General features: G+C 36.6%; 1 protein-coding gene across 2 annotated transcripts in view; it reads left to right on the forward strand.

The window, feature by feature from the left end:
• The first annotated feature begins 944 nt into the window (after positions 1-944).
• cd82 (CD82 molecule) overlaps positions 945-27,532 on the forward strand; it is a 35,530-nt gene continuing 8,942 nt past the window's right edge. Inside the window, exons 1-4 of one of the 2 annotated variants that reach the window (XM_005795826.2) lie at positions 945-1,052; positions 12,402-12,505; positions 15,839-15,911; positions 25,362-25,486. In XM_005795826.2, coding sequence (XP_005795883.1) covers positions 12,443-12,505; positions 15,839-15,911; positions 25,362-25,486 — 261 coding nt within the window. In that variant the 5' untranslated portion in view covers positions 945-1,052; positions 12,402-12,442. Of the gene's footprint in view, positions 1,053-11,327; positions 11,520-12,401; positions 12,506-15,838; positions 15,912-25,361; positions 25,487-27,532 lie in introns of those variants that run through there. The other variant, XM_023349272.1, reaches the window with a different exon arrangement.

Here is a 27,532-nt window from a genome sequence, read left to right on the forward strand (position 1 = left end):
CACCAAGTGAACTGGGTTCTGGTTGATTTTGTGGTATTTTCAGGTGGCAGCCTGTTGTAGTGGCTCTGTTATGTTTTGTTTGTAGACTTTTAAAAAATATATATGTTTATATTATTTTGTTTTGTGCGTTGCATTTTTGTACAATTACTCCTTGTGGTTTCAGACGCAGAGAAGCTGAAAAGATATTTGCTTATTCTTTTTTACTTTTGGACAGTGGTTATAGTGTGTAACCGTGGCAACAAGATATTGTTTTTTTGTTTTTTTTTTTACAAATGGGAGCAACTGATTACCTAAATTATTCAGTGAATAGCTGAACAAGAGGAGTTGAAAAGGAGGAATCTCTTAAAACACTCATAATCTGCAGCAGCAGTCTTCAGTCAGAGGTATCTTCGGATTCGTTGCGAGGCTGACTGCTCCTGGAGATATTTCCTGCCCCAGCTTCACCATCCACATCTTTGAAAGTACTTGGATGATATACATAAACATTTTGATTTTTACATTACTAAGGAACCTATCTGTGTCCAAATGTCATAGGGAAACAAATGAGTTAGTGTTTGAATTTATATCTTTTAAAGACAAATGTTTTTTCTGTTAAATCCTAAATATCTAGACAATAAATAAATATTTACATTTGAAATTCATTTTAAATAGCTCATGCTTGAAAACAGAAAACACCAGACGCTTTTATTCCTTCAATATTTTTCCAAATATATACTGGATACTATTTTTTTATTATTTAATTATAAGACAATGACATATACAGCAATATATCTCAGTATATTTCTGTGTTTATGGTCTGTATTAAATGAGAAGACTCGCTCTCTGATGACGTATGTGACACGTAGGGGTGGATGGGAATATGTTATGTCTGCCGCCGCATGGTGGGGGTGTGAACACGTCCGTTCACGCACACAAACACACCCCCACTCACGCCCACTCACCCCACAGAAAAAGAGGCAGACAAACACCCAGTTTTCTTTCTCACGGACGTTTTGCGTCCCACATTCAGCAGGAGCGCGGATCCACTCAGGACGTCTGCAGACCAACTCTCAGTAAGTCCCGTTCATCTTTGTTCAGCTAACGCCAAGCTAAAAAACTTTGACTATGACACTTTGGAAGTTGGTCCGGATCAGTCCGAAGCGACCCGGACTCTCTGAGTTTTGTCCTTAGAAGAAAATAGAGTTTCGCTAAACTGACCTAGAAATGAATTGAATAAAACTTGAACCCTCGTTAAGATTTTCCGAGTAGACTTTAAACTAGTCTTTGTGGTTTGACGGTATGAAAATATTCGGTTTTTCTGAGAGACCTGTCTCACTGGATCAGTCGCATCTGTTTCAAACTAAAGCAAAATCTGCCTTTCATTACACATTTTTATTAAATCTATAATAGCTAGCATCACCAAGTATCCTACACAAAGTTTGGTATTTAGCATTTGTGAAGTTTATCATGTTATTACGGGATAAACGTGTGACTTCGGTTGAGTTTCACTGCTTGAATACTGAAAATAAACAGCAGCCAGTTGTCAGATGACTGCGTGAGTTTGGGACTTTTTGCTCAAGTTGGTTGCTAAATGTTGTGGGCAGTGGCGTAACTCTGAAATCTGGGGGCTGTGGGTGCCCTGTCCTGGTGCCTGTTAGGAAATTTGTTTTTCTTTATTCCAAGTTTGGCCACACGCAGTACAGAGATACTAGTTAAAAATAAACAACAACAAAAGTCTATGGTGTTTTTAGCAAAATAGGAAAAGAAAAATATTTAATATAATCAAGTTACTATTACTCAAATAATTTTTTTTTTTTACACGTTCCAACTGCAGCTGACAAAAATAAAATTAAACAGATTCTAAACTCTAAATAAGGACTAGCTAAATAAGCTAGTCTTGGCTAATATTGGTACCATTTGGTCATTTGTTAAAAGAAGCACATCCATTATAGTTCTACAAAGCGTAACATATTCATTTATTTATAATATTAGTTAAAATAATACTTGCTATAAAGTGATCTAGTTTAACAATATAATGAATAATAATTGTCAAAATTTAGTTTGAAGATTTTAATTCTATAGAAAATGTATTGGACTCACTGGACAGTAGTGCGCCCTCTGGTGGACACATCATGGACAAGAGAAGACTTTTTTTTTAATAATCTCATCTTTTATTAAATTAACTAGTTATTATCACACTGTACAAGATTATATCCCATGTGTTCAAGGGAAACACAAAGTTATTTCTCCATCTTTCCACACGTTTAATACAACCGGCACAGAAAATAGCAAATTACAGTCACACTCTTTATTGGTATTTTTTGTTATTCTCTTTAAATCACACATTATTTTTGTTTTATCACAATGAGATACAAAAAATAGCTAATAAAAAAACGTCATCCTGGAAGTATTTCTTTTAGCACATGTGCAAATGAGCTTGTGGAGTAACAGCGCTAGCAGCTAGCTTAATCGCTTTAAGATGCCAACGCCTTCATCGGAGTGGAGTTAGTTTAGGTTTTACCATTCAGATATTTTAAAACAACCATCACTTTCTTTCTTGTATGCAAAGAAAAGGTGTTGGAGCATTTTTCCTTATTATGAAGAGCGTTATTATACTCTGCATAATAAGGTTAGCAGTTTTAAAACCATAATTTGTGAAAACTTGTATAGTCTACTGGTAAGTATCCTGTTTATACCTACTAATTTAAAAGAAATATAAAGATATATCATTTATTTCAATGGAATCTCATGAAGAAAACCACAGTAAACATTGTTACATGTTCAAAACAAAGCAACCGTTGAAAGCAGGTTTTCCAGCCACATGTTAATTTGCAAACCTGGTAAATGTAACTGGTTACATTTACTCAATTACTTTCACTTGAGTAATTTTATTATGAGGTATTTTTTTACTCTTACTTGAGTAAAATTTCTGGATTTTCTACCCACTGAATGAAAATCAAATATATTTTATCAAAAAATTCACCAGGCACAGACACTCACCTGCAGTTTTTGATAAAGTTTTATTAGTTTTTTTTTTTATTGAAAGAAGCTGATTTGGAAAAATGTCATTTTTTCTGATTTTGTTATTCTTTTTGTTACTGTTATTTTCATCCTTAAAATACCAAAATTTCTTTAATTTCTGTATTAACTTTATATTTTAGTCTGTCTAATTGTGTAGTTTTTAAATATTAAATTATTGCTAATTTGTTACTCAGTAGTTGAGTAGACATTTTACCAAATACTTTTTTAAATCTTGAGTAATTTCTTGGATGGCTGCTTCTCACTTTTACTTTCACTTTTACTTGAGTAAAAATACTTTGAAGTATTAATACTCTTACTTGAGTACTGCAAGTGTAATACCACAACAGAAAAAGCACAACTTTACCTACCTAAATGCATTACCCCTTTTCTAGAAATTATCTCTGAGATTTGAGCTTTTTATGTTTAATGACACCGAAAAAGACAAATTGACTAAATTTAATTCTAAATATGGACATAACAACAAAATATCACTTTGATTAATTTAGTACACATGTAGAAATTTGCTGAATAAATTAAAAGCACATCTGTGATGTATTAAACTGCAGGTGTCAAACTCAAGGCACGTGGGCCAAATCTGGCCCACCATAGTTTTTTATGTGGCCCTCTAGACTCTAAACATTAAGTGGGCTTAAATATTATGTTTTCAATCAAATCAGTGCAGTTTTTATCTGTTTACTGCCAAATTGTAACAATCAATTCCTCCAGTTTCTTCAGAATTATTGTGGAAATTTACACAAAATCAATAAATTGCGTTGATAATTGGGATTTTATTGCAGATTTTTCTCAAATATTGTCAAAAACGTTTTTACTTTGTACTAAACAGCTGCCTCAGCTTTAATTGATTTCAGATTATAGTCCATCATCTATACAGCGAGTGATAAAAAGTTGCATTTACCAAATTAGTACCACAAACACTTTGATTTTTATTGTAAAAAATCACAAAAAGAATCACAACATCCTGGAGGGACTAAAAAGACGTTCAATAATATTATTTGATTTTAAGAATTCATTGATATTTGATATTTTATCAATACATTCTGTCACAACCGGCCCTTTAAGAGCATTCATGGTCTTGATTTGGCCCAAAACGAAAATGAGTTTTACACCGCTGAATTAAACAAAAGATTAGTTTACAAGATTTAGAATTGAGTGGTGAAATTGCACAATTTTAAATGGTTTTTAAGCTCAGCTTATAAGTGCCAGACATACGATAATATTATATGTAGCTGCTGTTGTTCAATCTGTAATCTCAGCCATTTATGCCATTAATAATTTAACATTTCTAACTCCATCCCATAATAAAATATCTTTCTTTCTTTTTATTGCTTTCAGACGTTCAGTCAACGGCTCCCTGACTTCCACATGGTCGTTTTCTGAATCGTGTCACTCGTCGCTGCTGCAGTTGGAAAGGCTTTTTCAAATAAACAATCGACACATTTCAGAGACGGGAGGCGCCTCGTATACACAGATTAGAAAGCAGTGTTTTAATTTAGGCTTTGGCTGATCCTCCTCACATTTAACAACGCTGCCAGCTAATGATAGGCCGGCTTTCCAAACTGGGACGACAGAGTCAGCAAAAGTCTGCGAATTGTTCAGTTCTTACAAGATGTTTAAAGTGTTTTGTTAGACTGGAGAACATGAATGGTAGTTTTTTGTTTTTAAACTGAAGGAGTGAAAGCAGCACTCCTTATATGTAGCTTCCTGTTACCCCACTACTCGTATGAGCAATATTCTTCTGTAGGTTTTAGTTGTTTTCACAGATGCTTAATAATTTCCACAGACAGAGGGAAGTCACCTGGGGGGGTTTCACAGGTTTCTGTCGCAGCGTCGTCATAGCGATGCTATACAGGAAAGTCCCCTCCTTATCTCCTAAAACGTATCCCAAAACATTCAGAGACGTGAAGATGCGTCATCACAGCTCATGTTTTACAGCATTATACTGTAAAACATTTGATTTAAGTTGAAAATGAAAGTCCACCTGCTGCCTTGAAAATGCAATTTAAGTCAACAAGAAAACTGTTTTGGTTTTAACTCAGAAATTAAAGTTCATCAAGTTGATTTAACAACAAGAGACAAGTTGTCTAAACATTGTTTTTTAACTTCATTAATCTTGAATTGTGAGTTTTAACTTAATGCTGCAATTTAAACCAAATAATTATTTCACAATATACAATAAAAAAAATCTGCCCTCATCCAGTTCAAGAGCCACATTTCTGTTATTTTACCCACATTATCAAGTTAAAAATAAATACTTATTTTAATTTAGAATAATGTAAATTCTTGTTTCAAACTGCAGGAACAAAATTTCTGATCTGATAATGAATTTTATTAAACTGTAAGTTTATCTTTCACAAACTCACATTTAGGTTCAAAATCTAAAACTGGATACATTTATTTGACTTAAAGAGTAGAAGGTAGTAAACACAACTAAATGCAGCTCAAATGTTTTACAGTGCACATTAAATTCAATGCACAGCAAAAGCTGCGGCTCCTTTGTGTAGAAGACTAAACAACATTATTACAGATGTTTAGGTGGGAGTAAAAGCTTCAGCAGCACCAGAATAACACCTTCAGCTTTTATTTTGCTGCATGGTATCAATGTCAGCAGGAAGCAGTGAAGAGACGTTGCATCTGTTTTAGTATTTAACTTCCTTCCTTGCCGGATATCACAGACTGTTTTAGGTTCAGAACCTGCTATTTTTCTGTTTCAGCTACACGTGTCAAACTCGAGGCCCATGGGCCAAATCTGGCCCACTGTAGCTTTTCATGTGGCCCTCTAGACTCCAAATTACATCAGTAAGTCCCTCCAGTTTTTCACAACTTCACAAAATTCACACAAAATCAACAAATCTCCACATTTTTTCTGATTTTACTTACATTTTTTCCTCATAATTGGCCAAAAAACTTTGGGTTTAAGTGACTGCTGCCTCAGCCTTACTTGATGTCAAGTTATATTCTGTGAGCCATACGGTGATTAATAAAAAGCCACATTCATCATCATAGATTATTAGCGCAAAGAGTGTAAAACTTCCTTCCAACTATTTCTAAATTTGCACCACAAAATCAGTGAGTTTTATTGCAAAACAAAAATTCCTGGATGGAAAAGATGTTCAATAATAATTTATAAGTTCACTTATTGAATGCTAAAACAAACAGCTGTTTATTGATATTTTGTCAGTTTAATGGGTTTTATCGATGCATTCCCTTTAAGAACTTTCACATTTTTGATTTGGCCCAAAATAAAAATGAGTTTGCCACCGCTGAGCTAAGAAGTTGTTCTGTTATTATTTCCCAAACTGTTTCTCGGCAATAACATTTTAAAGCGAACCACAGCGCGGATCTTATGTTGCAGAGGGAAAATCCATGTCAGTAAGGTCAGAGAGCCGGAAAGTTCTGGTAAATGGTCCAGATTTCTTTCCACTCTGAGTAATTTTGGTGCTGCATGCAGCATAAAAAGATAAACTTCCCCACAGTCTTTTATTTTCAGCTGCGTTGTACCGTATTTGTTGTGGAAGTTATAACAAGACTGGTGTTTTTACTTCTGCTTTCAGTTTCTAGTCAGATGATTTTTACTTCATTTTAAAGGAAATCACTGCATCATTGAGACAAAAATTAGATTTTTGTAATGAATTTGTAATTGTTGTAGAATAATGTTATAAAATGCATTAGAAACACTTTTTTATGCTTTAATGAATAAAATAAAGATTTCATAAACTTCTAACTCTTAGACGTAAACTTTCTTTATTGATTGTTGAAAAGTCAACAGGTGCTCAAATGCTGTTGAACTGTAAAAGAAGAAGGAAAACAGAGGCTGTGATGTTGAATTAAAATATAGAAGAAAAGTTACCGCCCTCTAAATACATGGTGCAAGCTAAATTTTCTGAGGAGAGTGTACAGATGGGTAGAAATGATGGTGAATAAAAGGAAATAATCACATTTAGAGTAAAAACATATGCTGCTATGGTTCTTTGATACAAGATTTTTGGCAGGAATGTAACGCCATACAGAGAACGACATGCAAAATCTTTAATTTCTGTCAGCTTCACAGGGCAACTCAAAACCTACTTCACTTCTTTCTTCAAAATAAGAGTCATCCATACAGTAGATGCCGAAGCTAAAAAATATATGTTAGCTTTAGCGTTGCTAGCAGCTAATATGTAGCCTAACAGGATTCTCACATCTACATCTTGTATGTCCAAAAATGTTGCCACACAAACACTTCTTCATTGGTTTTTGTAATCGAGGGTTTTTAGTCAGCCCAATCACAAGAAGATTGGTCAATAATGTCGACATAACGAGGCAACTCAACTACTTCCTTCCTCCCTTCAAATTAATATGGATACGAAATGCCGTATTTTACTGCTCACCTGTAGTGTTGATGAGCGAATAAATGAAAATACCCACAATGAAAGCTATGTACTCTCAGTCAAAAAATACGCTGCTATAATTGCTTGATTCAAGGTTTTTGGCAGGAATGTAACACCATACAGAGAACCATACATGAAAATCTTTGTTCATTTCTGTCAGCTTAAAAGGGCAACTCTAAAACCACCTCCTTTCTTATTTCAAAATAAGATACAACAGATCCAACAGGGTTTGGGTGAAGCTATGAAATAGATGCTAACTTTAGCATTGTTAGCAGCTAACATGTAGCCTCACAGGATTCTGCCTCATTGTTTTTTGTTTTTTTTTTATAACTAAGGGTTTTTAGTCAGCCTGATCATAAGCAGATTGGTCAACAATGTCAACGTAATAATGCAAGAATTCCCTTCAAAATAAGAGTCTCAAACATGGATACAAAATGCTAATTTTAGCTAAAGATTAGCCAGTTGCGTCATTTTCAAAGAGCCTTAAATCATAAACAATTTAACAGTGGCAGAAGGTTCTTTAAAACTTTTCTATCCAAACTTTAGTCACCATTGTGACAAAAAGTCTTTATTTGTCAACAAAGCAGGATCTGAATCTCAGAATATTCACATTCATATCCAGGATTCACAACAGTAGCAGAGACTGGAAGACAAAGCCGCATGCTGAATGAGACGGCGCTTTATGGGGCTTTATTTCAGAGAGATCTCCTTTACACCCTCACTAGTTTGTTTCAGCCAAAATCAGTGGCGACTATAAAACAGCCGCAGTGAGTAAATCTGCAAGTCAAGCAAACGTTTGCTCTTGTTTGAGATGTGGGAAACAGCTTTATTTTTAAACTCACTTTACTGTTTGGCTTCTTCTTGTAACTTAGGATAAAAATGGAAACTCTAAAACTGTTGAACTGATTCCAGAGTGTCGCCACTTTAAGCCTTACTTGCAACCATTGTGGTGATCATTTAATTTCCTGAACGGCAGGAAAATGCAGTAGAGATGTTGCTTAAAGCTGTAGTGATGCTGTAGAGCTCGGTCACCAGACGGCATCATAACTAAACCTTTTTTAATCTGCATTGCTGCTCAACATCGAGACAACAATCTCCTTTGAGGATTATCTGCTTTGCTGCTGAGTGCTTCAGTTTTGTAAACAGGAAGCTCTCTTGGTATTTTCTGGCCAATAGGTTAATGTTGTGGATGGAGAGTTTCAGTGGTTTTAATGTAGCTGTGTAGGAAAATATGTGAACATGGAGTCAGCCACACATTTTACATTTTATCAAATTAGGGTCAAAATTACAGTAACTCTTATAGGACTTTTTACTTTTGAAGGCAATTTTGACTTCATAATCCATTATATTTAGTGGTTTTTGTTTTAATATCATTTGTTCTTTTTGGTTGTCATGTTTTACTTTGGATATTTAAAATGTGTGGCTTACATTTGTGCTCCCCTGTTCCAGAGAGAGATTTTCTCCCATAATTTCACTGCATTCAGACCCATTCTCTGTCCCTGTTGAGGAAAAATCATCCCCACAGCATGACGCTGCCACCACTCTGCTTGCCATTTGGAGGTTGTGTATTCAGATTGATGCATTTCCAAACACACATAGTGGAAAATGTGTAATTTTGGTCTTTTTTAACACGTTTTCTGTGTCCTACTCTGGCTTTCTTCTATCTTGGGATGATGAATCAGCAGAGATGCTCAACTCAGGATGTTTCATGGTGACGCCATTCTTTAGATCTCAGCATGACTTCATCTTTGAACTGCTTTCTTCTGGTCCTTAATGGTTCTGTTTGTTTACTGACGTTCTCTAACAAACCTTTATAGGACAGCTGGATTTATGCAGACGGATTCTGTTTCTAATTTTGTGTCTCTGACGGCAGGAATAATTGGATGTCACTGTTTTGAAAGTTGTGTATTTTTATGCCTTACATTTTGTAAACCAACAAAATTATAAAAAGTTGAAGGGTTGTGAATATTTTTGCGTGGCAGTGTGATGATGCAAAGCTACTAAATGGCTGTGCAGACATCTGAAAAAATAAAACTAAAAACCTGATGCTGGGCATTTTTGTTTTCTTGTGAAAATCAATTCTTCAGTGACAGAGCGCTGCATCCGAAATGCACAAAGGAGCGTTATCACAGATCCTTCCTCCCATTAGTTCCACGACTTTGTCATCATCACTGCTCATCATCAGTGTTTTCACTGCTGCACAGTTTCTAATTTCAAATAACAGCCGTGTTGTTTTCACCTCTTGTAAATACATTTCAGTAATGAGGCAGCTCAAAGTTCTTTACATCATAAAAGCACAAAAATGCAAAGTCATAGAAAACACAGTCAACAACGTTACTTATAACCAGGTGGGTTTTTAGTCTAGATTTAAAGGAACTCAGTGTTTCAGATGTTTTACCGTTTTCTGGAAGTTTGCTCCAGATTTGTGTAGCATAGAAGCCAAATGGTGCTTCTCTATGTTTGGTTCTGTTTTTGGTTCTGGTTCTGAATGTAGAGCAGAACCAGAAGACCTGAGAGGTTCTGGAAGGTTGCTATGACAACAGTAGCAGATCTTTAATGTGTTGTGGTGCTGAGCTGCTCAGTGATTTATAAACTAACAACAGTATTTTAAAGTCTATCCTCTGAGCGACAGGGATCCAGTGGAAGGACTTTAGAACTGGGTGATGTTCTCTATCTTCCTGGTTTTAGTCAGAACGCCAGCAGCAGCGTTCTGGATCTGATGGATTTTATTTTAGGCAGACCTGTGAAGACACTGTTGCAGTAATCAATGTGACTGAAGATAAACTCATGAATGAGTTTCTCTAGACCTCGCTGGGACATTAGTCCTCTAATCCTGGAGATGTTCTTCAGGTGATAGAAGGCCGACTTTGTAACCGTCTTTATGTGGCTCTGAAGGTTCAGGTCAGAGTTCAGTCTGATCTCTGGTTTCCAGCTGTAATAACTGAAGCTGTGTGTTGACTCTACATCGTTCCTCTTTCGGTCCAAAGATAACATCTTCAGTTTTGTTTCTGTTCAGCTGGAGAAAGTTTCAACCGCACATTTATCAGTTCTCAGCATCTGTTCAGTGATTGGACGGATTATGAATCACCTGGTGACATAACGTAGAACTGACTATCAATTATTGTACAGTCTTATAATTTTTTGTGTAAATTTCCTCTTACTGTACAGTCACTTATTCTCATTTTTATATATATTTTTTTACACTTACTTTTGTTTTGCTGCTGTTAGGCCTGAATTTTGCCACTGTGGCGCATCTGTCTGTGGTTTAATCGATAACGAGAATAATTTGATGCCATTTGACAAACTTGAGTAGGAAGATGCCACCACTGTCAGATCAAAACCTCACACCTGTAAAAAAAAAACAGTAAGTGAAAACAAACATCCTTCTTCTAAACGTGAATCCTTCCTGTTTGGTCAGAGTCACGTGGTGTTTTTGATACTTTTACAGATAATATTAACCTCTAGGAAACTTCTGTTGAATCCTTTTATCAAAGTATTTTGAATTTTTGTTGATATCAACGCATTTATTGAGTTTGAAATGGTGTACTTTGCTCTTTAAAAGGACTTAATCAAACAGACAAAGTCTAAACTAGAGCTTTTGAGTAGAAGTGGAGGGAGAGACGGAAGCAGCTTGTAATCTGACCGGCAGGGAGGGAGTCGTCTTTTTGGGATATTTTCAGACTCCTCAAATAACCACAATGGATGGGTGTATTTTTACTCCTTCCAGTGCAGAATAACATCTTGTAGCGGGTATATTTTCTTTGGATTTAGTGAAGTTCAGGCTGAATGTTGGTGGCTTGATGAATTTTATGAAATTGTACTCTGGCTGACTTGGTTTTATTGACACTTTCAGATATGATAGAAATACCAAAGTTTAAGTCAGATCAGATTTACATCCACATGATGGTTTCTGTTTATATTTCTTCTATGACACCAGATAAAGTCATTGAATGCGGCGCCGTTTAAAAATTGCCCGTCAAACACTGTTTGCAACCAGGACTGTTGTTGCTAACAAACACAGTGGTGAATCTGTTTCCCCATTTTCATGCAGACTGAAACCAAATGGCCTACCAGACCCAACACTTCAGAGAAACTTTGCTTCCTTTTCGTGTGAAATTTGCTGCTGCAATGGTAAACAAGGTCATTTTTAACCTTCTGAGGTCAGTGGTTTGCTGCTAAGTGTGAATGAGAGGAGGGTTAGCGCTTTCAGAAGCTGTTGTGAATGAATTCAGAGTCTTAAAAAGTCTATTTGACCATTTTCCAGGCCAAGATATGGGAAAAAAATACAACAGAGCATGGAAAAGTGTTTTATTTTCCAGGTTTATAACAAATCACGCCTTGATTTTTAACATTTTATCCAACATTTTGAGGTTTTGACTTATGACTGAATGCACACATTATTCACTAATTATTGCTGCTACTTTTTGCATTTTAAACAACTTCAAATCAGGTTGAGTTCAGACCTGCAGTCTTTAAAGTGAGTGAAATAAATGGTTAATTTTATTTGACCATTAATAAAACTTTAATAAAAATAATTAATCTTCATGAAGTTTTATTATTATTATTATTGTTGTTTTATTTTTTAAATTGTTTTTCAGTTATTAAAAAATCCAGTAAGATTGCCACTTAATTATTTTTTTTTTAGCAACAATTCATTTTTTTTCTTTTTTAGCGGAACATTTTAAACCTTATTTGACAAATTCACCAGTTAGAGTTTGAAACGCAGCTGGAGTCCAAGCTGCAAAATGCTAAAAGTGTACCGCATATGATGTTTTATGATTTCTGAAACCTACAAATAGGACTGCTGTTTAATCTGAATAATGGTGAATATTTTGTTATTACATGGAAATCTAGAAATTTAAGCTTGGAAAAGTATGAAATTGTGAAAACCCATGAATGATTGCAAGATTATGGCTGTGTTTAATAATAAATCCAGCTGTGCAGATTTTCCCTACAATCTGCTCTGAAGTTCTCCTACTGAGGTGAGACTAAATGGATGTTTTTATGTTTCAGGCTCACAACTCGCTGCAAAGTAGCACGGCCCAATCACAGCCATGTCGAAAGGATGCATCACAGTCACCAAGTACTTCTTATTCCTCTTCAACCTCCTCTTTTTTGTAAGTAATGCCATTTCTTTATCAGTTTGTTAGTTCTGACTTTCTCATCAGCAGCTTTGCTTAATTTAAAAAGCAGAGCAACATTTTTCTAAACTGCGTTTGCAATCAGAAGTCAGAATTTCCAAGTTGGAAAAATAAAATGGAACGCAAATAGAACCAGTGCAACGTCTGCACAAATAAAACTGTGAAAAAACTGTACACTGCAAAAACACAAAATCTTACCAAGTATTTTTGGAGTTAAAAATGATTGGTGTTAAAATAACCCAATCATTTGTTGAAATAACGCTTAAAGAATTAACGGTAACACTTTATTTGACGGGTTGTGAATAAGACAGTCATGACATCGTCATAAACATGACATAACGCCTGTCATGAACATGAGTAAGTCTTCATGAATATTTATGACTGCTGTCATAAAGTGTCATTAGGTAAATCATAACACTTTTAATACAAAGTGGACATTATTTAAAATGTCTTTGTTATGACAACTTGACATTAACCAAGAAAATCATAATCTGACATAAATTTGTTATAAAAAGTATTACTGATTAAACTTTAAAAATTATGTAGCTTTATGTTATTAAAGCTAAAGTGATTTCTTGGTTAATGTCAAGTTGTCATAACGAAGACATTTTGAAAAATGTCAACTTTGTATTAAGTGTTATGATTTACCTAATGACACTTTATGACAACAGTCATAAATATTCATGAAGACTTACTCATGTTCATGACAGGCGTTATGTCGTGTTTATGACGGTGTCATGACTGTCTTATTCACAACCCGTCAAATAAAGTGTTACCAAATTAACACCAATTCTGAAAATTACCATATAGAAAGTTAAAAAGTATTATTTTATCCCTGCCAAATTTGATGAGTTGAAACTGAAAATAGCTAACTTTGAGTCGTCTTCTTCCATTTATGTGTTGTTGCCAATGCGACCAAGTAGCACTTTGGTATTTTACGTTCACTGATCAGAAAAATATTGGATTATTGAGTTTCAGGACCAACTAAGAGGAAAATCACCAGCTAGCTTCTCTGTGTTAGCTGGGAAGTTAGCTAACATAGAGAAGTTAGCTAACTTCTCTCAAAAGAACTTCGATACTGGACAGTGAAACCATTACTGTACTGGTGCCTCACAGCTAACCTGGAAAACCATGTCATCTTTAGAGATGTTTGCTGCCTTTCAGCTTTTTATTTGAATAATTATCTCTATTCAAATACTCGATACTGTATAAGGAAATGATGCCTGAGGAAAGAGACTTTACAGACCAGCCAGGTCTGAGTAACAGCAGATGGTTCCAGTTTGCTTCCTCCTCTCTTCCATTAAAGTCCAGTTCTGGCTTCCAACACTGACTCTGCGAGGTTGTCCAGACCTTTCCAATGAGTCTGCATCTATAAACCTGACACAGGCCTTTTGAAGTCAACTGGGGTCTAATAGGAAGCGTGTGTGTGTCTGTGTCAAGTGTTTGTCCATGTGGACAAATTATGCACGTTGAGGCCAGGGGAGCCAGGAAGTGGTGGGCTAATGATGGCTGCCGTTGCTCTGCTGCCTCTTTAAGAGATCGGCTCCTAAGCAGGGCACTAATTACTGCTGTGGGGCTCCAGAGGGGGCAGCAATACAAGCAGGAAGCTGGAGAATCAACAGAGCCTCTTATTGAGGACTTTGGTCCCCAAGACAGAACCCCGCAACTTCTGAACAGATGCTCACAGTCAGAACTTTACAAACTCAGTCACAGTAAAAATTTGAGGGAATGAAATAATCATAAACCAACAACGCTGAATTTGTTGCCTAACGCTGGGTGTTAATCGTGAGAAAACGTGGAAGAGGCATTTTCTTCATTGCTGCTACGACAGCAAGACAGTAATTGAGATTTAATGACTTCCAGATGTGAAAATAAGAAAACTCTCCCATGTTTTACGGCATACCCTTCTGTTTTGTTCTCATATGACACAGAAATGCACCGATCCACTTTTTTCACTTCCGATGCCGATATCGGAGATTTACCGATATGGAAGAACATCGCTGAATTGGCTTAAAACGTTTCTATTTTTAAAAAACATAGACCTATATGTACTGAATTACAAATTTATTTGATAATTCTGCACCAATACAGCACACTTAAAAACACCAATGGCTTCACAATCTTGGTCAAACATGTAAAAACAACTTTAATTTTTTCAACAGCCAATGTAAAATAAATGATAAAAAACAGAAACTGACTAAAACAATATGTTGGTCAAACGTGTAAAAATAAACTCCAACAAATCTTCTTTCAAATGGTTGAGAGAGTGCAATTAGTGATTCTAAATATATTGTAAAATAAATTATAAAGCATGGAATTAGACTGAACACTGAAAAAACACAAACTCTGGTTTAGTTACAGTTCAAATATCTTAGTACACTTGGAATAAGACAAAGTAACTTAAAAGTAACTTTTCATGAAGATGTAGAGGCTTGTGTTAAGTAAATAATTCCTTAATATTGATTAAAAAGTGCTAGTCTGTTGGCAGATAAATTTACTTATAACAACATGTGAAAATGCCTTGTTGTAAAGTGAAATAATCTGAGAATGGAACAAGAGCGAGACAACCTCTATTTATGATCATGTTTCTTTACTTTATATAAAGCAGATCAATATGTTAGCAAAACAGTTGGAGCGATTCTAAATATCATGATCTTGTATTGGCAGCTAGCCTTGCTAGCATTACCAAAACGGCATTCTCCATGTGTAATGCTAGTTATGCCGATAATATCAGCATAGTGAACTATTATGCAGTTAAGATCAAAATTATACAGATATTGTAGATTTTGCCTTAACTCTGAGATTTTCAAATGACAAAACTCAGAAGAATAACAAAGAAAAGCTAGATTATCTCACTATCAACGGGCACTTTGCCGTTACCTAGCAACCCTAGCCAAGCTCAGGATGTCACCTAGCAACCAAGTAATAGTTCCACTAGCAGATTATTTCACTTATACTTGGATAAGATTTTGTGTTTTTGCAGTGTATATTGTGAAATAATCTGCCAATGTAACTAGCACTTTTTCATCAAGATTATTGTTTTATTACTTAAACCAAGCCTCTATATCTTGCTTAAAGGTTACTTGTAAGTTAGTTTTGTCTTATTTCAAGTGAACTAAGATATTTTCACTATAATCTAAACCAAAAATACTTGGTAAGATTTTATGTTTTTGCAGTGAATAGATATGTCTCTTTATGGATCTGACACATTGTCACTATAATACCTGATCTATTATTTTTATCAACATTAATACAGATATTAATATTGGATTGGAGAATCTCTAATATTTCCACTTTCTTCTTTCGCAGATCTTTGGAGCGTTGATCATGGGCTTTGGACTGTGGATACTCTTCGATAAGGAAAGCTTCATAGCGGTGCTACGTAAGTGCCGACACACTTAGACGCAAACTGCAGATATTTTAATATCCAGTTTCTTTCTTCGCCAGAGGGATTTTAAAATGTTAAACACTGAAACAGAAACTGGAAAATGTGGGAAACCCCGAAAGTCTGTGTCCAGAGTCTGCGTTTTATGGAGTTCCCATGGGAATCGTTTCCATGGAAACTCAACGTTGTTTTAAAAAAAAAGAGTGACTCACAGATGAAACGAGTAAAGGCTGTAGACGCACAAACATTCACATCTGTGCGGCGCAGGTTTCCCAGTGGGTGAGGCGTCTCTGGAGGTTTCATCTCAAGTTGGAAAATCTGACTTTTACTTCCTCGTTTCCTCCGTAGAGTTTTTCAGTCTGCCCACTCAGCAGGGGGGCTCAGGTGGAAATTCCCTCTGCAACAGATCATAGCACTTTTACTATTTGTGTCAATATCTTCAGATTAATATGTGCAACTCTGTATTGTTTTTATATGTGCAGAGCTTTTTTCAGGCAGGCAGCGTAATTAAACCCAGCTCTAGCCTCTGTGACAGAGAAATGGAAAATGTTTGTTTCCAAAAACTGTCCGTGTTTTCAACACACATGGAGCGAATCCAGCAGCAGCAGCGGAGCTTTCGCTCTCTTCCCCCTTAAGAGTTTAGTCATTTATTGCTGGTCTGTTTGGTCAGTGTGAGTAAATATAGCGCTGCTTAGTTTGGGACTTTAACCCTTTATTAGCTCTTTATTAACCCTTTATTAACAATGTGTTAATCCTTTGTTAAACATTTATTAACACTTTAACTCTTTGCTAACCCTTTATTAAGCCTTTATTAAGCCTTTATACCTTTTATTAACCCAGCTGAGATGGGAATCAACCAGAAACAAAATGAGGAAAGTTAATCACTTTAAAAGGATGACAAGATTTACTTCCATCCATCCATCCATTCATCCATCATCCATTTCTTTTTCTTTATAGCTTTGTAATTGTTTCTTTCCATCCATCCTTCCCTCCCATTTTTCTCTCTTTCTTTATTTGTTTTCTTTCCTTCTTTTTCCTTTCCTTCCATCCCTCATTTTTCTCTTTCCATCCATCCTTCCATCTGCTTTTTTTCTTTCTTTATTGTTTCCTTTTCCTTTATTTAATTCTTTCTTTCTTTGTTTATCTCTTTCTTTCTTTCCATCCATCCATCTTTCTGTCATTGTTTCTTTTTTTGTTTTTCTTCTTTTCCTCTTTATTCTGTTAACTTTCTTTCCATCTTTCCTTTCATCCATCCATCCATTGTATATGATCCATCTGGTTATACTAATTTATGTAATAGATATTATTTTCCTTTTTGTTTAAGATTTGTAGCTCTGAATGGAAATCATTTGTGTTATAAAACTCTTTAATGTTGAAAGGGTCTTCTAGAGTACATTTACTGTATTTTTGGTCAGTAATTCTCTTGCTATTGTTGTAAAACATTTTTTGGAAAGGCTAGCGTTTTGACAAAGGTCATGAGAGCTGACGTTATCTCCCAGCAGCCATTGTGTATCCTGACTGACTATTTAAGGCCTTGAGGTCAGAAACAACGGAAAAATCACACCCAAGATGTTATTGAGCTGAGTGTGCTAATCTTCAGTCAGACCTTTGGAAAACAAATATCCATCATCCCCTCTGGGTTAGCTGCGATGTCAGTTTGTCCACAGATTGTGAAGCTCTCTGATGCTCCCTGGATTTTCTTCCTGTGGGAGTTTTAAAGAGAACCCATTATGCAAAATTCATATTTAGCACATTTTTTAATTCCCCTGCATGTCTCAACTGTTTCTATAAACAACCCAAGCGCTAAGAAGAAACCACCCAGACATTTTTTGACATTATGTTTTTGGTGTCTGAAAAACAAACCATTTCAAAAACCTCATATTGTTACATTCCACGGGCACCGTTGCCTAGCAACCCCAGCCTAACCCAACCCGTTACTTAGCAACGCAAGCTGAGTTCCAGTACATGCGGTAGCTAGTTTTAGCAGGTTATAAACCCTTTGCAACTACGTCACTTAATCATTCGAGGCGCCACAATGGACACCGGAAGTGAGGGACGGGAGTATTGAACATAGCGACTGAAATTCTTTTCCCATGTTTTTACCACTTTATTCATGGTTTCTACTTGTTAGCGTCAAGCTAATTTGTCTGTGAACGTAACACACCTGGTTGGGGCTCATAGACGGCGGTATTTATAAAAGTTGGAAATAGCTAGCTTAGAAACCAGCCCATACCTCCTTCCTCCTGACCTGTTGATCAAATTACCGACTTTGCCTGAATTTATACCGCGTGATTTTAATCACTATATCAAACAGTGTAACTGGCGGTGTCCCATCCATGGCACAAATCTAGTTTGCCTGAATTCTCTGCCTTTTTCGCCGCCAGTAAAGGGGTTAAACCGGATCAGCATTAAAAACGTACAAAAGACGAGATGCTAACCAGTTTTTTTCCATACATGCTAGGCTACATGACGGTGCAGCATTGTCTCCATGGTTACGAATGGTTAGATGCCTACCTTCTCCATAATGTTATATTTGATATATTTCTAATCATATTTACTTATAAAGTTTATGAACGTTAAAATGACAAGTTTATATTCTTGTCTGTTTGTGCAGCTGACCTCGCAGCATCCTATGACCATTTTTAAAGTGAAATCAACTAAATAAAAGCGATTTTAGGATACCGGGTGTTTAGTTTTGACATTGGTTGTATTGACGTCCATCATGGCAGTGCAGGCAGGTTTCTGAAGAGCGTGACGCCATGTACAAAGGGTCAATACACTGTACAATGGCTGCTGGAAAAGACAATTGTTGTTGCTTTACCATCCAGAAACCACTTGCTGCAGTCTTGTTGGTTGTGCAGAAGGATCTACTATTGCTTTTCAAAGATGTACAGTTGTATAATTGCACATCTGTTTGCTGCCATTTTCACGTGCGAGTGCAAACATTGAGTTTAAGCAGCAGCTTATGTAGATTTAAAGTGAGAAGAGGCCATAAAGCAGCTCATTCTGGAAGGAAATCAAAATAGGCAGAGCTGAGCAGACTGAAATCTCATTATCTAAGAATGACTTTGTGCAAAGAAATGTAACGAACATGTCTTGTATCGACCCATAGACCCATCCTAACCTGTTAATGATAGCACACTTGCAATGGCCGCCTCTCCAGCACATATTTTTGTGCCTGATTCCTCCAGGAGTTAGCCTTAGTTAACTTCACTGGAAATCTTTCCCACTGTGTGAAGGAACAAAAGCTGAGCTCAGCTCTGTTTATTGACTCTAAATGTTCCCCTCAAACATTGTACCACTGCCTGGCCATAAACAGGATCTCTGTGTTTTCAATGTGCTATTCTTTATGATGTCTACCAGCAGAGTCTTCTGCAGCTGTCTGACTGACCTCAGGCAGGGAAACTATATGAATATTGTGGTATTTCTTATTCAATGAACAGAACTTCTCTTTTTAGTGTAGGTTTCTACGCAGCGAAGTCGATGTTTTCCTCCAGTGCTGGGGTAATATAAGTCTGTGTCAGCGGCGTTTGCCAAAACACTGCTTGCCATGTGCTTAAACAGACGTCAGCCTTGGAGAGGAGGAATGTGAACCAGGGCGTGCGCCAAAGTAGAGTTCGTTTAGAGAGACCAGCAGGGAGCTGGGGGCTGAAATCGCTCTTCTTCGGACTGTTTAAACCCAGCATAAACTTAAAACTCAGCGCAGCGCCGGTTCGCTGGTGTTTACTTTTAAAATCTGGTCACAATGTCAACTGTGGATTCATACCGGCTGTATGCAAGCTAAACATGTGGCTCTGGTCATGTTCAGGTTGGCAGAATATAAATATCCTTTATTGTGCCGCAGCTGGGGAGTTCAGGTCTGAGTGGGAGCTACTGAAACTGGCTGAAAAGTCAACCTAAGTTTTTCCAACTTGAACGGAAACTTCCATAAAAAGCACTTTTGTTTAAGCCACAGACAGACTCCTAACCAGTTAGCCTGACACTTAGCTTTGAGCTGCACGGTAACCTCCACTGTATTTATCTGCTGTAGGAGGAACATAGATTTGGTTTATTATCAACGTCGCACTGGAAGTCCCTGTTTGCAGCTTAAAGTAGGCCATGAGAGCACAACAAACACTTAGAAAGTTCTGTGGTGAGATGAGGGCACATATGTGAAAAACAACAATATGTGGCCGAAAACAAACCTTGCATATCGCCCTGAATATACCATGAAACATGGCGGTGGAGGCGTCATGCTGTGGGGAGACCAGGAACAGTCTTTATAGAAACTGACCTGGAGCAAATTTGGAAGGAAGAAAAGCTGAAAATTGGTGGAGCTGAATTCAAATGTAACATTATTTAAATTTTTAGTTGTTAATTTTTTTAATTATATAAGTCATCGTTATTGACAACTTCCTGATGTGGTCGGGTCGTAAAATTAGTAATTTAGTCCATTAATGTCTGTGTCTAAAAAAAGAAACGTTTTTAGTCAATTCAGCATCAGGTTTCTGTATCGTATCAAATAGGTATTAAACCTACGATAATTTGTATTGGAAGGGAAAAAAATGGAGCGGTCCATCACTAGGATCAGAAACTTTCCAAAAATTATATTCTTTAAACGCTTCCCACTTCCCTGTAATCCCTACCACAGAAAATCCTCTTAATGCGACTCAATGTTACAAAGCTGCAGTGGTGTGAATATTTTTGCAAATGCTCTGTGTTGAGTGCATTAGTTGTTTTGGTTTTACCACAGAGAAATGCACCAAAGCAAGAGGAAGTATCTGTTGCTCTGCAGCTGTCATTCACCAGCAGATTGACAGAGATGATGCAAGACTTGTTTGAGATTACGCGAGTAAAAAGATAAAAGATTCGCTGATTAGGTCTGAGATTAAGGATTAATCCAGCAGTCAGATATCGTGTTACACCTTATAAATTGTTACATTAGGTCTTGTTTACAGGAAATCGACACACACTAATATGTCACATAGGCTTCGTTCACACTGCAGCCTGAAGTGACGCAAATCCGATTCTTTGTGAAATTATTTATTTATTTTTCTTTTTGTCTTTCACACATATGCGACTTGTATGTGATCACCAGTGTGAACGGCATACGAACTGAAAGTTCCCGCATGCGCAGTAGAGGGCGCAATCACGTCACACATTGAGAAGGTTTTGCCAAAGTGAACACTGAGAAGTACAGTAGTGCTCAATGTTGACGCCCGCACTGCAGTCCAGTAGGCGGCGGTAAATGCACCTGAATGTTTGTTGCGATCCGCCATAATAGAAAAGAAGAAGAAGAAGCAGTAGTAGTAGTAGTAGTAGTAGTAGTAGTAGTAGTACGGAAGTAAACATGGATGCTAACAGTGGAGTATAGTTTACGATTTTGAAGTTGTTATCCAACAGGAACCAGCACAGTAACAACTTAATTCTCATTATCGGCCGCCATGATTGTTGTTTTTCTTCCCGCTTGCTCGTATCAGGACGCAGAATGGTGACGTTTGTCGAGTATCGATGACGTTCAGGTAGGATGAGCCGTTCAGACTCGGGTCACATTTGAAAAGATCAGATACATATTGGATATCCTTGTAGTCTGTCTGGGTCGCACTCGATAAAGTCTGATATGAACATGTCTCATTAAGGCAAAAAAAAAAAATAATAATAATAATAATCTGAACTCAGTGTGCAGTGTGAACGTTGCCTTGCTCTTTTTATTAATCTCACTTTACCGCCTCTTCTGGCGCTTCCTCTTGAAGTTTTTTCTTTCACACCCTAAATCTTTTATGTAATTACATTGCTAAAGAAACCCAAGGACATATGTTGCTTTTGCAGACTGGTCGTGTTTGGGAAGCGGTGTGTGTGTTGGAGATCCTAAATGACATGTTTCAGCTGTGTGTTTCATATACAAGACTCAGAGAGTACGTCTCCCTTCCTTTGAATGCTACCCTGCAGCCACATAAACGCTTAGCATATGTTCACCCGAGTGTGTTCGGCCTTAAATTACACCCCAACATGAGCCGCTGCGGTAGCCCGTGTAAAGTCAGCACTTCTTTGGTGTAACATCATGAATTTTTTTTTTAAGCTTTTTCTTCACTGTTTTACTTTACAACATTTGAAGAAGTTTGCGTCTGTTCGAGGGTTTTCCTGTTTTGATGTATATAAAAGCTGGACCATGATAGGATAATATCCTGCAGCAAGGCAGGATATTATCCTATCCTATTTGCCTTTCGGATGAGAACGCAGTCTGCATCCTGTGATAACAAGTAGGCAAGCTAACATAAAAACACTGAGGAGATTATTTTTATTTTTCTACGCTGCAAGAACACGAAATCTTACCGAGTAAATTCGGTGTAGTTTCTAGTGTAAATATCTTAGTTGACTTGAAATAAAACAAAACTAACAAGTAACATTTCAGCAAGAAATATGAGCTTGCTTTAACACAATAATTTTGAAAAAGTGCTTGTCATTTGGCAGATTTCTTCACTTATAACAACACATTTCCCCTTATTTTATGTGCAATAATCTACCAGTGGAGCTAGTGTTTTTCATAAGTATGAAGGATTATTCACTAAAAACAAGCTCCTTTATCTTGCTGAAAAGTTACTTGTTAGTTTTGTCTTATTTCAAGTGTACTAAGATATTTGCACTAGGAACTAGACCAAAAATACTCGGTACGATTTTGTGTTTTTGCAGTGTATTTCAACTTGATAAAACTGTTTTTGTTCTTCGTTCACATTCAGAAGTAAAAGATGCACAAAAAGTTTTTATTCCAAGTTTTTGTTGCTTTAAATTCAATAAATATTAAAACTATTAATGCACCAATCAGTGCCAGGGATCAAAATCAACCATTTCTCTCTTTGTCTGCTCTGACCAGTCAATTACCATATATATATATATATATATATATATATATATATATATATATATATATATATATATATATATATATATATATATATATATTTTTACATTTCAATAAATGCATCAAAAATAAAAGCTCTGGATTTTAATTCAGTGTGTAACCACATCAACCAAAACAATGTTTTTGGATGCATTTAGTAAAGGAATCAGATAAAAGGTCAGATAGAAACATAATTTTCTGCTGGATTCAGAGCTACAGCCTCTCTGTATGATAAAGCAGCAATATTTTCTCCTCTGTTCTTCTTGTTTGTCAGGTTTAATATTTGCATTACTGTACAAAAAGGGCCGGACAACATGGATGAAAAACTTATCACAATATAAGCCTTTCATGTCAGTCCATATTGATAATTGTCGAATATAATTGATAGTTTTTTCAGAACGTTTTTTGTTTTATATCTGAAATATTTCCAAACTGGTTTCATGACCTATCCTGTTTTTGTTTTCTGTTTTTTTAATTTGCACATTTTTTATTGAAAATTCTTTTTCCATACAGATTTTACAGGTTTTTTTTCTTTGTTAAAATGTTCCATACATATCATCCAGGAGAAGCTGCACATACATTCTGTACCTGCATTGGACACAACGGCTTTGCTAATCTCGATATTACCCAATCTACCCATACACTTAAAATTAAAATGAGAACAAAGAACAAAAAAAACAAAATCTAAATTAGGTTTTGTTGTCCGTTCTTCTCTTCCAAGTCATCACAATTTTAAATCTCTTCCCATCGGAAATGAACTGTAAGCAAACTATGTACAGTCTGTAGCTCTATCCAAACCCACAATATTAATCAACAAAGTCTGATCTCCGTGGTGAAATAAAACCCCGCCAATTTTTCCAATAATTCTTAAATTTTCCAGATTCTAATTTGATGGAAAAAAGTCAGCCTTTCCATAATACAAATATTATGCAACCCAATCTTTCCTTTTAGGAGCTTCTGCCTTCAACCATTTCCTACTTAATGTCTTTTTTGCTTGCTACCAACATAATCCTATATATATATTTATCTATCAGCTGCTCTTGTTAATCTTTCCATCCCGCTTCCCGTGTGCAGAACGTCAAATGTGAGTGGGATATTCACCCCCAGCACCTTATCCGTACATTTCTCCTGTTTTCGTTTTCATGCTGGTTCATGTTTTTAAGCAGTTATGAGGCACAGCGGTGAAACCTTAAACTGCTGCTGAGTAATGTTACTCAACAGGCCGTTGCTAGGTAACCACAAATTACTCAACAGGTCGTTGCTAGGTAACCACAAGTTACTCAACAGCGTCAAACTCAAGGCTCGGGGGCCAAATCCGTCTCGCCGTAGCTTGTTATGTGGCCCTCTACACTCTAAAGTGACGCATAAATAAAACCGTCAGGATAACCGCGCGCTTAAGTATTATTTTATCATTCAATTCACAGCAGTTTTTATCCATTTACTGCCAAATTGCATCAATTAGTCCCCCCAGTTTCTTGTGAATTATTGTGGAAATTCACTCAGCCACCAAATCCCTGCACTTTAGTTCGTTGCAGATTTTTCGCAAAAGTGGTGAAAAACATTGGATCTAAGTGACGGTTTACTCCCACCTGCAGGTGGCAGTATTTATTCTACTAAACAGCTGCCTCAGCCTCACTTAATGTCAAGTTATAATCCATAATGATACGGTGAGTAATAAAAAGTCGCATTTACATCATAGATAAGCAAAGATATTTCTAAATTACTACCAGATATTTTTTTGTATTGCAAATAAAAAACAAAATCACAAAACAATCTCGAAATCGTGGAGGGAAAAGATGTTCAATATTATTTAATTTAAGAATTTATTTATATTTTAACAGATTTTATCAATACATTCTGGCACAACCGGCCCTTTAAGAACATTCATGGACTTGATTTGGGCCACGAGGAAAATGAGTTTGGCACCACTGAGCTAAAGCCTTTCTTCTGTCTACATCTCCCAGAATGCAGATTATGGACTTTATTTTTTAGAACGACAGTTTGAATCAGCAGGTCAGACCCGTAAAGAAACCCGGAGATCGTTATCAACCCTTAAAAAGGTGCATTTCTGAATTCTAGCTCCTGTAGAGGAGATTCTGTGACAGTTTTTATATTTCATATTGACAGGTCATCCTCGTTCGCTTCGGCCAGGCTTCTTCCTAACTTGGACTCTTTTTCACGAAGCTCAGATTCTGGCTCCATCTGCAGACGGAGCTTTCTGTCTCTGGATCTCCACAGACAGCGCAGAGCCACATAATGGCTCCCGTTCATCTCCTCTTCAACTCTGCACCTCTCTTTTTAGACTCCTGCTCCTCCTGCATCTCTCCCTCTCCACATACCAACAACTGAAATCAATTAATCAGGCCCACTTGTCCCAGTCCAACTCCCCCTGGTGGCAAAATAAAACAATCTGTCACAGAAAAATGCTTTGAGTTGAATAAAAAAGTGTTTAGTCTGTGAACAATTGTAACTCAGGGTAAACAGTACTAGACCAAATTAAGGGTTAGCTGAGTTAAAGCTGCATTTTGCTGTTTATTTAATGCTGTCTGCGTTTTCTCCATCTTCTGCAGAAGAATCTTCTGACACGGTGAAGGTGGCTTCGTATATCCTCATCGGAGTCGGATCTCTGACGATGGCCATGGGCTTCTTCGGCTGCATCGGCGCCATCTATGAAATCCGCTGCCTGCTGGGACTGGTGAGGAGAAACGCACACAGAGCCTTTTTCATCACCGCTGACCAGATCAGCACTAACTAGCACCAAAAGTTACTCAAGTAACTTTTTGGAATAAATGTACTTTTGCAAGTATTTTTACTTTTACTTGAGAATATCATTATGGATTATTGCTACTCTCACTTGCAGAGGTGGGTAGAGTACCTAAAAACTATATTCAAGTAAGAGTATCACTTGCTACTTTAACATATTTTTGCAAAAGTAAAAGTAAAAAGTAGCATCCAAGAAATTATTCAAGTAAAAAAGTACTTGGTAAAAAGTCTACTCAAGTAACTGAGTAACTGATCAAATTATCGATCATCTAATATTTCAAAATTGCATCATCAAATAAATCAAAATATAAAGTTAAATGGAAATTTTGGTATTTTAAGAACAAAAATGACAATAATTCATATTGGTGACAAAAAATAAAATTGGGCAAAAGAAAATGTTTCCAGATCAGTTTCTTTCAATAAAAGACTTATTGAAAGATAAAAACTGTTTAATAATACTGTTTAATAAAAACTGCAGGTTTGTGTCTTTTGAATTTTTGTTTAAACATGTTTGTTTTTCATTCAGTGGGTAGAAAATTCATAAATTTTGCTCTGCTTCATAATAAAATTACTCGGGTAAAAGTAAAGTAAAAAGTGTAATTTTTTAAATTTAAAAATTACATAATCAGACAGACAATGACATAAAATTAAGTGGAAATTTTGGTATTTTAAGCACGAAAATGACAATAATTCACAATTCACAACAAGATAAGGTAAAATGAAATTTTACCAAATGAGTTTTTTCAATAAAAAACTTATTTATTGGCAGAGGTCACCTCTTCTGACCAACACCAGCAGGAAAGGTGGTTGAAGAGTCCAGGGACATAATCGATGAGGGTGTGCGGACCGGGATTCGAACCGCCGATCTACCGATTGTAATTCTCATATATCAATACAAAACCCCTCATTGCATTTTGTAATCATGCCAGTTTTAATTTCCACTGATTTCCACCTGCCTGGTTAATAGCATGTGATGGATTCCTGCTGACAGCAAAGCCTCTGAACGCTCCTGCTAAAGTGTGAGGCTGGGAGGAGGGAGGTGCTGGAGATAAAACCAGGGATGTGGGGGGCGGCTTCCACCAGAGTGGGGCTGGGTGGGTGACCTCAGCCGCGTTAAACCTGCTGGGGGTTAACTAGAGAACCGCCGTGACCTACTTCTCTGAGTGACAGAGACCAGCTGGCGGTGAACAAACCCCCCTCATCACACACACTGTAAAACATTTAAATGTGGTTTAAGTTGAAAATGAAAGTCCACCTGCTGCCTTGAAAATGCAATTTAAGTCAACAAGAAAATTGTTTTGGTTTTAACTCAGAAATTAAAGTTCATGAAGTTGATTTAACAACAAGAGACAAGTTGTCTAAACATTGTTTTTTAACTTCATTAATCTTGAATTGTGAGTTTTAACTTAATGCTGCAATTTTTTAAAATCAAAATCTTTTTATTATTTTTTACATAAACCACAAAAAACACTGATGAAGGCACACACAGCAGAAATCCCTCCCAGCCCTGCCCTCCTATACCGGATCCCCTACCCCACAGGTGTCAAACTCCAGGCCTCAAGGGCCGCAGTCCTGCAACTTTTAGATGTGCCTCTGCTGCACCACACCTGAACAGAATAATTAGGTCATTAAGGCTCTGGAGAACTGATCTACACAAGGAGGAGGTAATTAAGCCATTTCATTCCAGTGTTTTGTACCTGTGGCACATCTAAAAACTGCAGGACTGCGGCCCTGAAGGACTGGAGTTTGAGACCCCTGCCCTACCTCAACATGTATTCACCTTGTGTTCATACAACAGGCGATGCAAAACTCAGGTTTGTGCATAAATGAAAGAGCCAACATTTGACCTTTACACAAATTTATCTGCTGAAACCTTTTCTTCGTAAGATATAAATGGCTGCCAGATATCATAGAATTTGTTTACAGATCCCCTAATTAAGACATAACTTCTCTACTTAATGCTGCAATTTAAACCAAA

The sequence above is a fragment of the Xiphophorus maculatus genome, chromosome 2 (genome assembly GCF_002775205.1).
Source record: "Xiphophorus maculatus strain JP 163 A chromosome 2, X_maculatus-5.0-male, whole genome shotgun sequence".
NCBI lineage: Eukaryota > Metazoa > Chordata > Actinopteri > Cyprinodontiformes > Poeciliidae > Xiphophorus > Xiphophorus maculatus.